This window comes from Nestor notabilis, unplaced genomic scaffold (assembly GCF_000696875.1).
Source record: "Nestor notabilis isolate BGI_N333 unplaced genomic scaffold, ASM69687v1 scaffold28728, whole genome shotgun sequence".
Classification (NCBI taxonomy): Eukaryota; Metazoa; Chordata; class Aves; order Psittaciformes; family Psittacidae; genus Nestor; species Nestor notabilis.
This window is the reverse complement of record NW_009941919.1, coordinates 10,681-22,695: the sequence shown is the minus strand read 5'-3', so window position 1 is coordinate 22,695 and position 12,015 is coordinate 10,681. Positions and strand designations below refer to the sequence as shown.

At 37.1% G+C, this 12,015-nt stretch overlaps 1 protein-coding gene across 1 annotated transcript in view; it reads left to right on the top strand.

The window, feature by feature from the left end:
* The first annotated feature begins 1,656 nt into the window (after positions 1–1,656).
* PPM1A (protein phosphatase, Mg2+/Mn2+ dependent, 1A) overlaps positions 1,657–12,015 on the top strand; it is a 13,635-nt gene continuing 3,276 nt past the window's right edge. The window contains exons 1-3 of the mRNA XM_010021133.1: positions 1,657–2,503; positions 4,510–4,627; positions 9,600–9,708. Of these exons, the coding sequence (XP_010019435.1) occupies positions 1,670–2,503; positions 4,510–4,627; positions 9,600–9,708 (1,061 nt within the window). The 5' untranslated portion in view covers positions 1,657–1,669. The remainder of the gene's footprint in view (positions 2,504–4,509; positions 4,628–9,599; positions 9,709–12,015) is intronic.

The following is a 12,015-nucleotide window of genomic DNA, read 5'->3' as shown; positions in this document are numbered from 1 at the left end:
GAGAGGTAGCAGAGGTGTACTGCTGCTGACATCTCTCCATACGGCTGAAGTATGTGTGGCTTTGTTTTTGCTAACAAAGCATGTGAGCCAAAGAGTGTATATCCAGTCCCTATGCCTCACACTTGAATCATTGTTGTGGTGAGATCAAATATAAACATTTCTTGACTGTTTGTTCTAACACAGATGTTTTAGAAAGGTTGATTGTGGCTAGAAAAAGCAATGTGAAAAGCTTTTTTTGGATATATAGTCACTTATAGCTGGAGCTGTATTGCAGTAAAAGCATGTTACCAAAAAGCGGTGTTATCACTTAGAAAACTGATGTGTTCCACGTAGAAGTTCAAACCTTCTAAATCTCCTAGTACTAATTTTTGTGCTTTGTATAGCTGCTTAGTTGGGGCTTCAGGTAAAATCTGTTTCAGGGACTCTTCTCACAGTTAATTTTTGTCCACGGTCTTCACATAGAAAAGCTCACAATCTTGTTCCATTACCTTGTATTGTAGAACAGTGATTTGCACACTCTTTGATGCTCCCCAGGGCTGAATTTGCAAGTATGTAAAATGTGTGACCTAGTTTGTATGATTTTTTTAATAATGAATGCACAAATAAACTGATGTGGATTAGAAGGGTGGGTTGGATGGTTAGGGTGTAAGAACCATGAAGATAAACCAGTCAGTTTACGCTGCCTGCAAATAATAATTCTTATTCTCTTAAGCATGAATATTTGCTGCATCACATCCTTGTGAAGGGAGGTGGAGGAGGACAGGGTGTGCAGTATATTGGTCTGGCTTGAATAAAGAAGCATGAATTTATAACACATGTGATTTTATTTCCAAACAGATTTCCTTAGACTTGTCAGGGGCAGTTGTCTTTCAGTCATGCATGAATACATTAAGGGTTTAAGTAAATCTGCAGCACAGACATCTGAGAAGCTTGCTGCGTAATTTAACTGAAAATCTAAGGATGAGCTTTCACAAGATGGCTGAGCTAAACTAATGGCTTGCTGCTGCCTAAAGGGACAGCTGCTCTGTTCCTTCTGAGTCCTGCTCCTAGTTATCCAGTGTTGCCTCTTCCTTTATGTAGATGCTGGCATCATCTCTATCATCCAGATTATTTTATCTGTTTAAAAAAAAGAAAAAAGGCACCAACCAACACCCCACCCCCCCACCCCCCCCCAAACTAGTTTGCTTTTGTTTCCACATCTCCATTGGAGAAGTGGAGTGTGAGCCAGGACTTTATGGCCAGCAGGTAAGGATCTAGGGAGTGCCACTGTCCTGGAAACATTGAACTTTTCATTGGCTTGGTAATCATAGCTATTCAGATGTATGCCAATTAACAAGTCCTCTTTCAAACTGATGTCATACATACTTAGACAAGAGGTGTTTGTCAGAACCATGAATGATAGTGGAATGTAAGTTTTTTAAAGTAAAACAGCTGAAAATACTTTTAAAAATATCAAAATCACAGTTCAACTACTAGCAGTGTCCTTGTTGAAGTTGAATGAAAACAATGCAAATTTACTTGAGACACAGAGAAGTCACTGGCTGTGTATTTTTGTCATCTTAGCATTATTTGGGCTATTATGTAATAGTTTCCAATAGAACGTTTAAACAAGATGATTAAGAAATCTTAATAATTTTTTTTTTCTTTTTAGAACTGAAGGAAGGCCATCATGGGAGCATTTTTAGACAAGCCAAAGATGGAGAAGCATAATGCCCAGGGGCAAGGGAATGGGCTTCGTTACGGTCTGAGTAGTATGCAAGGCTGGCGAGTTGAAATGGAGGATGCACATACGGCTGTAATTGGTTTGCCAAATGGACTTGATGGATGGTCATTTTTTGCTGTATATGATGGGCATGCTGGATCACAGGTTGCCAAGTACTGCTGTGAGCATTTATTAGATCACATCACGAGCAACCAGGATTTTAAAGGGCCAGATGGGCCTCCATCTGTGGAAAGTGTAAAGAGCGGCATCAGAACAGGTTTTCTGCAAATTGATGAACACATGAGAGTCATCTCTGAGAAGAAACATGGTGCAGACAGAAGTGGGTCAACAGCTGTGGGTGTCATGATTTCTCCCCAACATACATACTTCATCAACTGTGGAGACTCGAGAGGTTTACTTTGTAGAAACAGGAAGGTTCACTTCTTCACGCAGGATCACAAACCAAGTAATCCACTGGAGAAAGAGCGTATACAGAATGCAGGTGGCTCTGTAATGATTCAGCGTGTGAATGGCTCTCTTGCAGTTTCAAGGGCACTTGGGGACTTTGATTACAAATGTGTCCATGGGAAAGGTCCTACAGAACAGCTGGTCTCACCTGAGCCTGAAGTTTATGAAATTGAGAGATCAGAAGAAGATGATCAGTTCATCATACTGGCTTGTGACGGTATCTGGGATGTTATGGGAAATGAAGAGCTGTGTGACTTTGTAAGATCCAGACTTGAAGTCACTGATGACCTTGAGAAAGTTTGCAATGAGATAGTTGACACCTGCTTGTACAAGGTAGCCAGACTTGAGAGAAGAAGTTTACTGTGTTTTCACTATTAGAAGTTTATGAACAAGTTAAGAATAAGTGTTGAGTCCAGTCTATGAGTATCCAATGGTTTATGTTAACATGACTTTGACAGTAATTACCATGATTCCCACAAAAATGGTGGTAGAGGGGAAGCAAGCACACAACAGAAACAGTACAGCTTTCTGGGTGGTTTTGCTTAATGAGTTTAAAATCATGTGCAGTTATGTTGTGATCACTGGAAAACTAAAACCTGATGGGAAATTATGGGCAAGCCAAGGACAATAACTGCCCTTTTCTGTTCCACAGCATACTTTACAAAAGCTTAACTCTTAAGACTTAAGCAGGCTAGAGAATATTCTTTCCCTTCCTTTCTTGGGCATATAGTAGTAACATTACTGTCATAACTACACGAAGATAAATGCAGAATGAATGAACCTTGACTTCATATTTTGCAGTTTAAAATTTCTTCTTGACTATATGATTATCTGACTTCCTAAGTTAGTTTTTATTCCTGTTTAATGACTCTATTCAGTGTCATGTGATACAACTCTGAAACTAGCTTAAGTAGAAGAAGATGGAAAGGTTTCATTTAACACTTCTGTGCAATTTTGTCTACAGTAACTTCTACTTTGTATTAGTAAGTTGCAGGATGGTGCAGTTACAGAAGAGAGTTTCATAGCTTGACACCTAATTTTCCAAGGAAAGCTTTCTATAAAAGCAAGTAGTGATGAAGGGTAATGGCTTTAAACTGCAAGAGAATAGGTTAGATTTAGGAAGAAATTCTTCCCTGTGAGGGTGCTGATGCACTGGCACAGGTTGCCCAGAGAAGCTGTGGCTTCCCCATCCCTGGCAGTGTTCAGGACCAGGTTGGACTGGGCTTGGAGCAACCTGGTCTAGCGGAGGGTGTCCCTGCGTGTGGCAGGGGTTTGGAACTACATGATCTTTAAGGTCCTTTCCAACCCAAAACAGTCTGTGGTTCTATGAAAAAAGCCAACATTTTTGATACTAGAGAGGCAAGACAGCATCTCCATTCTTGCCACGTGGCTAAGAAGGTCATTGTTTCCCTTTTGGAAAAATGTAATTGTTTTCCAGCACTTTGGCAGGTTGATAATACAATTTGTTTACAATTTTCATCTGGTAATTCTGAAAACAAATACCTGCGAAGGAGCAGTGGCTTGTGGATGCTGTAAGCTTTGCAGTAGCTAGCTGTCAGCACCTCGCCATACATTCATGTACTCTTGTTTTAAACACTGGCTTGTTGTTGCTTACTTCATTGGTGTTGAAAGTTAAGCGTATGGATGCATACGTGTAGACCAGAGCAGTTACTTTTCATAAGCAGAATGCGTTTGTATTTTAACATATTCAAGTATTAGGGTTCTGTTTAGTTGGAGTTTTAAATGTTTCCATTTCAAAGAATAGTTTTGTAAAGGCCTGGGCCCCTTCCAGCTGGTCTTTCAACTCATTCTCTTCCTTGTAACTTTTTTGTTTTAAGAGAAGAGAGATAAAAAGAGGGGAAAAAAAACCCCGTAATAGCTGTGGGTTTAGGTGGAAGCACTGTCTGATTTCAGCACTTCCCTCTTTAGTGCTTTTAAATGATAATGGTTTTGTTTACCCATCTCATATTCAGCTGTTTTCCCAAAATGATTGGATAGTACTTAAAATAAGATGGAACACAACTTTGTAATTACACAGCACTCATTAATAATGTCTGTTGTTCAAAGACAATGGGGCTGTCTGTCATTGGTCTCATGTAGTCTTCAGACCATAAAAGAGTGAAGAACAAAATGACTTAAATTGTGCTGAAAAAATGGGCAGACTTCTGGAATTTTTTGAGGGTGTAGGAGGAAATTAAGGATAATGATAATGTTAATCCACAGTAGTAAAAGTTGTATTCTAATACCATCTAACTTGTGAATTTTTGTGTGTGAGATGCTTTGATGTGTATTTAGCCTGGTGTGTATACATTCTCAAATCATTTTTTCTTTTCCACCAGGGAAGTCGAGACAACATGAGTGTGATATTGATCTGTTTTCCGAATGCACCAAAGGTATCGCCAGAGGCTGTGAAAAGAGAGGCAGAGTTGGACAAGTACCTGGAAAGCAGAGTAGAAGGTGGATCATTTAAAAAAAAATAAGTAACTTTGTTTCTAAACAGACCCCCTGGCCCCCTTCCCCTTCCAACAACTAAGCTTTTAACACATTTGGGCTTTTTAATAGACCTTCAAGTGCCATTTGGCCATCTAGTGTACATCTCTGAAAAAGGCACTCAGTCCTGCTGTACGTCCTGAGAAAATCTGCAATGGAAGTGCAGCAGGCTGTGGTCCTGAAAGTTACTCAGAACAGCAGAGAAATAATGCATTTGTGCTCTGTGTTCTTCATGAGTCCATTGACAGCGCTAACTTCCAACCAGTAAATTTTGGTTCCTGTTACATGAGTTAAATGAAATAATCAGAATATATTGCAGAGTGAAGATGATAATTTGAGTGCCATTTTTCCAGATAGTTATGTACAAATCAGTTAGCTATAATATTCTCCAGTTATGGTAGGGTTACAGCTTGATTACTGTCATCTTTAAGGCACCTGCTAACATATTCATTTATTTGAAAGTACGTCAGAAATTTATCAAAGCTAATCTTTAAGCATTCATGATGAACAAAAGCTGGGAGCTCGTCTTACACTGATAATAACTTCAGAATTTTGCTTCAGATTTGTACTTGAGGAGTTCTTAAGCTTTAAACTGAAACTGCAAGTCTTAACAAATTTTGGGTGACCTAACTGAAAACAATATTTGAAATCAGTTTGATTTAAAAGATTTCTCATTATATCTAGATTTATAGTGCCTTTTGATACTTAAAAACAACCACAGCTTGGAGTTTGTTTCTGAAACATAAGACAAGCTGTATGCATTATTTGCATAGATTAAGTCTATTTTTGAAGTGGACTCCTCTAGACCTATATGTTACAAGTCTAGTTATGTGTATATACTCCACAAGTCCTTAATAGCACACAGGGCACAGTACACCAGAGTTCTTCACAGCTATGGTATCTGTGATTACTAAGTTAGAGGAATATATTGTGCACTTTTTTCCCCCTCCTTAGCTTGCATGAAGATGACAGTGCAGCTTCAGAAATTTCACAGAGAACTTGCCTACGTGGGAATTCTAGGTTCCACTAAATCAATGTGCAATTTTAAAGCACTTTTTACCTGTGTAGGTGTTCCTTCAGAAAGTACCACCTTTTTTTAAAGGCCTTATTCACTGTGTCTTGGCAAACTACATCTGTTCTGCCCCTGAACAAATGTCCAGACAGACATTTCCGTGTTTTAAGCTAACACTTCCCTAATAGGAGGAGTTGGTGCACAGTAAGCAATAGTGTGAATCTTTTTGACAGTGTAGCAGGAATATCTATGTGCATGGTAACACTGCATGAGTTAAGTGTCAGATGGCTTTCTCCATTTCAAAGCAGTGAGCAGTTTTGTACCAGGCATTTGAAGAGCTTACTATGTATGCCCACCCACAGAATTTGTGAAGAGCAAGTGTGCTTTAAAGTCACACATTAATTTACAGCATGCTAACTCTCCTCATTTGGGCAAGTATTACCTTCCTGTCTTAGATACTTTGTCTGAATTCAGACAAACCCATAAACTACAATATGAAAATACATTCAAGGCTGCATCTTCAGCTGGCCTTATTGTACCCCAGGAATATATGATGAGGAAAGCTGACGTTTTTGTACAGACACTTCATTTTGTAAATGAAGAACCTAAACACTGGAACTGTGTGTGATTATGGTACATACAATGAATTTGGCTGCCAGTACTTTGCATTTATACAAAAACAAAATTTCAGGAATGAGCAAAGTTTGATACTTTATATAGAGGCAGAAGGATTCTGTATGTAGTTATAAAGCACCTTAATACTAATTTATAGGGATGATATCTGAAGAGTTTGAGGAAATATATTGTACTTCCCCAAAAGGTTTCTTTTTTAGAGTAGTCCTCAATCTCTTCTCTATTGTTGCACAAAGATATTATTTAAATTAATGAGTATGTAGTAAACACTATTCAATCCATCAGCGATTTATATCAGCTGAGTGGAGAATTTGGCCTTTTAGGTCTTACTCATGAGGGAAGTTGAGAGACTGAACTAAGGCAGAACTTCAAGACCAGGAATTGATTAACTTTGTTGCATTGAACTGAGTAATTCTTAGCAGTTGTTTCCTGGTGTAATGGATAGTGCAGTATGGCTAGTGAGGTAGGGTGGCTACAGCATCTGAAGTTTTCAACACTACAATGAATAATCTTGCTGTTATCCTAGGATACTTTAAAAATGGCAGTGCTTAACTTTAAAAGGGTAATCTGCAGCTGAAGGAACTAGAAAATACGAAGAGTACTTTTATAAAGATCTCACTAAAATAAGTTAAAATAGAAACTTGGTGAAAACACATATCATGTATTTTTATGCATTTCAGTACTCAGTGTAGTCCAATAAGTAATGAGATTTGATGTTACTAATGTGCTTTTTTTTTTTTTTCCCTGGTTGTACTTTTATTCCCTCAGCCTAGCATATGACTTTATACCATTAAGAAGCAGTGCGAATTTTAAGACTGAATGGGGTTTAGTACTGATGGTCATCTTGAATAAGGAGAGACGATTCAGACTTTTAGGAATGTAGAAAGTTTTCTACTTACCATCCCACCTAGGACTCTTCTTTTACTAATTCTGATGTGTTTGTGATTCAGATTCATAGCTACAGTAAATAATAATGGAAGAAGCAGCAAGTGTGGAGAAGCATCTTTGTGCCATTACTTGCAATAAATCAGTGTTACTCCTAAAGTATCGTGTGAATTTCATGGTAGAAGTAATCAGTCATTCCAGAATGTGTTGCTATTATTTGCACTAGTATGTGTTACTGATGTGTTGACTCTAAAAAGAAAGTTGTTGTCTAAACTTCTTTTGTTGTCTTTTTTTTTTCCCATGAAAACATTCCATAATAGATAATCCTTGCAATATTTATACCTATATAGAGAAAAATAACTTTAAGTTAGGCATTATATGTGCCTTCCCATATTTTTCACAAAATGAAATCTCTGGCTTTTCCTTAAACTTTGTGTGGAATTCCCATTCAGAATATCAAAAAGCAGATATGTTTTGAATCTCTTATTTTAGGGTTGTAAGTACATTTTTCCAGTACTTGATGCCATGAAAATGTGTAGAAGGTTTAAAAGTAAATTAAAGGTTGGGGGGAGGGTTACAAGATGTATTGAAAGAAGATAATTCCAATAAATTCAACACAGCTAGCAGACTGACTCCATTTGTTGTGTCTTCAGTGTTCATTCAGTCTGTATCTATAGTTTTATCAAAATATAAATGTGTCATTTAGTGGAGACTGTATGTTAAATGTACTGCAGTTACAGGTTGTGAAACTGTGTAGTATAGGTAAACTATAAATTCCTTATTTTTGTACAGCAGAACTTTAGCACTAGTACAATGTAGAATATATTAGATGTTCAAAATTGCACAATAAAGGAACTTGGCGAACCAAATCTGAGATCTTTGCTTTTTATTGAGATTTAAGAGTGTTAGATTATTTGTTTACTGATTTTACTAGATGGTAAAACGAATTTTGGCTATAGGCGTTGAGGAAATGGCAAGTTTTTGAGGTGTGTATGGTGTGTGGTGTCATGTATATAAGAAGTAGGTTTGGAAGTAAATGGCTAAAAGCTTTTTATTTGCAGAGTTTTGACACTGGTTGAGGGCTAGACAGTGCTCCCACTGTACCTGGCAAATAATTTACACAGCCTGACTGCAGAATAGAGCTGATGCTTTTTGTAAACACACACAGACCTGAAAAACTATTACATGCACTGAAAGTAAGTCACAATTGTTGGGGGGGGTTTTTGGGTTTTTTGGTGTTTTTTTTTTTTTTTCTTTTTAACTGAAAAGGACTGGATACATGTTAGTTTTTAAAGCTTTTAATGTGCCTTATCTCACAAATTAAATTATAAAATAGAAACTTCGTATGCTTTTCTGGAATTACCATTTAGGGCAAAAACTGAATGCTAGAGTATTCTTCAAAAGTGGTACTGATGAATTCCAGCTACTCTTAAACCTGTGTAAATACTTTATTACATGAAGAATAGCGTGCATCTACATATGTGTATGTATATATGCATGTATGTACACATTATTGTGTGTGCAGCCTTATGCCCTTGAAGATCAACAGCGCCAAATCTTAAAAATTCATCTCTCACACAGTTTGTAAGAGCTCATGTTTACAGAGAAACCAATGTTCTTTAAATTTCATAAAATCCCCATTTAAAGAGTGAGTCTTCAGAGGTGGTATGGTCTCTTGAGTTCAAATAAAGTTGTGTGCTTACAAAAAAAAAGCCTAAAAATAAAGTTAAAGACTGAATTTCTTAGCGAATGTGACTGTGGCTACAGTACAGATTCTCTTCACCCAGAAGTTGGAGCGGATCAGCTTTAAATAACTGCCCAGTATTCACATATCCCTGAAGTGAGTTGAGGATGGAGCTGTCTCTTAGATGTGGTGTCCCTGGCTTTTAATTTGTATGTAATAGTTCTTAAAATTTGCTTGTTGCTGTAATGCAGTGAGGTACAAGTATTGGCTAATACACATACAGCCATGGGAGTTATTTTTAGTATATCTAACTTTTTGTTCCTTGAAAATACTATGCTTTCTATGATGGGAATAATCTTTTACCTTCTGTTGCAGCGATAAAGCTCAGGGCATTCTGTTGGGAAGATACAACAGAAGATGCAGTATCTAATGTATAGCAGGAAAGCCATTAAAGATTTTTTTTTTTCCCCTGCTTTTATTAGGTAGCTGTGTACTTCTAAAACCAGTGTGCATGTTAACAGGTAGGAATGTATGTCAAATCTGTTACAGGTTCTTTTTCATACCAAACCAGAGTTAACAATTACCACGTTGAATATGGTCTGTCATAATTTTTAAATATATATATGTTTACTGAAGTTAAGCTGCCATGTTATAAAACTGAGTGTTTCAATCTTTTTAAGTTAAATTTGGACTGCACTTACAAAAAAAGTACTTCTGATTCCCAGAGATCATAAAGAAGCAGGGTGAAGGAGTCCCAGACTTAGTCCACGTGATGCGTACGTTAGCAACTGAGAGCATCCCAAACCTCCCGCCAGGGGGTGAATTGGCAAGCAAGTGAGTTCACATCGGTGTAAATGTGGTTTTTCATTTAAATCAAAACTTAACTGTCAGGCCACTCTTAAAACTGGGGGGAGGGAAAAAAGGTGGAGGACAAAAGGTGATGATCTGTTCTTCAATTTGTATTACTCAGTTTCTCTGAATGGACAGGACAAGCATAAGAACAGAGTTAACTATGAATTGCTACTAAAATTAAATGTCAAACTGTAGCTTGGAGAAGGACCAAGGGTTTGTTATTTTGGTTTTTTGGTTTTTTGGTTTTTTTTTTTTAAGGGTGGCCTGAGTGTGTCTGTTTCTTGTAATTAACTGGGTTTTCTGGGTGGGAGGTTTGAAGATGCAAAAATAATGCGCTGAGTTTAATAGCTACTTGGGTATGTAGTTCTACACTTTGACAAGAAGTGATACGCATATGTTTTGCTTGGCAACTTTCTTTTCTTGTCTATAGCTAAAGCAGTGTCATATTTGCTTAAAGTTTGCTTTTGTATCTCTCTGCTGTGACAAATCTGAAAACTAGATAGAAGTTTATGAAAAAAAAAAAGTGGGAAGTTGAATTTACAGCCTTATATAGGCTGGCTTTGTCCTTGAGGAGTTCAACATTGATGCTTTGTGGCTTCTCAAATGGATGCTCAGTCTTTAAGAAAACAATGCGCTTAGCTTGTTTGCACACCCGAACCAACTGCTTTTTGGTTCAAAAGATGATTCATGAACCTGTGCTGTGTTAAACTGGATTGGGTGCATATGTTATAGACTATTTTTAATCCTTCAGAATATGATTTTTGTATTGTTACACAAAAACCATGAAGACTATAGGTATGCAATTGAATAAATAACTGTAAAATGACCTCTACAAAATAAAATTGTTCTTGCATGAATTGTTTGACTAGGAAGAGGTGTCGATCTTAAGTATAATAGCATCTATTTAGGATGTGTGGCTATAGTCTTGAACTATTGATGAGTCATGAAGTATGGCATACAGATTGATTTTTCTCAGTCTCCTTTGGCTAGCAGTAGTATCACGGTTGTGAGGTGGTGCTGAACTGACTGACTTCCATTGGATTTTGTGTCTTAGTGATGCTAGTTTGAATAGGGATTTATAGAAGTAAAGATTTAATTGGATGTTAGTGTAACTCAAAGCACTACTGCCAATTTGGAAGAAAAATAATGCTTTTCAAGAAACCTTCTTTTATCTGTAATCAAAGATACCTATTTCTTGAAAGATAAGGGAAACTTTCCTGTTCATGTGTGCAATGTACTTTGTGTGTAATTGCTTGGATTTATTGCTTTAAATTCAGTCTCTTCTTCCATGCCATATAATCATTCACTAGATCCACTGTGATGTTTCTACTGCTGCATGGTAATTCCTGACTTTTTAGTGTTATGAGATGATTATAAAGCCTATCATCTGCTTTTTTTCTTTTGCTGCACTCCTTTGTGACTGTGCTGCATGCATTCATGAGCAGTTAAAAGGTGGTTCTTTGAAGTTTGTTTTCTGTCACAGTTGTAGTCTGCTACGTCTGTATACTTGGTTCTGCAGAGGAGGATTTGGAAGAAAGTTGCTTTTAAAGTCCAATCTATAATTCATGTGTTTTACTGCCCTCTTTCCTTCCTACTCCCCTTTTTTCTTCCTGCTCCCTCTCCAAAGTCTCACATTGTTGGCGTTTTTGGTTTTGAGTGTCAGTTTTAAAGAAAACCTTTGCACCATGTGTAACAAACAAAACTAAACAACAAACTGCAAACAAAGTGTTCCTTGTTTACATGTTAGTTGCAATTTTTCTATTAATATTTTATCAATCTTTTTCCTATCAATATATGTATCAATATTAGAAAAGTCAAGAATTCCAGAGGTTAAAGTTAATTACAGGCTACCTTAAATATGCTAAGCAAATTTTTCTTACAGGAGGAAGCTGGCAAAATTCCTGAATTTTTTTAAAAAAAATTTTTACCAGACAAAATTCTGCTCAGTCTGAAGATAGGATACATAGACCTGCTATTTACATTTTACATTTTTTTAAGAAGACTTTCAGGAGAGTATTGGATGTATTGTTAAAGAGTATTGCTTCATGGAAAGTACATTTTGGAATGCAACATGAACAGAAATGTATTTCAGAATACAATTTGTGTGCATCCAGAAAATAAAAACCCCTACTATTTGTTGAAGTGCCATAACTCATTAAGTACTACTGCAGTGTTCATCAGGCACACAAATGACGAGGGTATTCAATGTCCAGCAAGTTTTCTGATGCCCTTTCTCAAAGTCAAGAAGTCTAGCACCAGACAGCACTGCAGCCTCACCTGGGTTTCAAA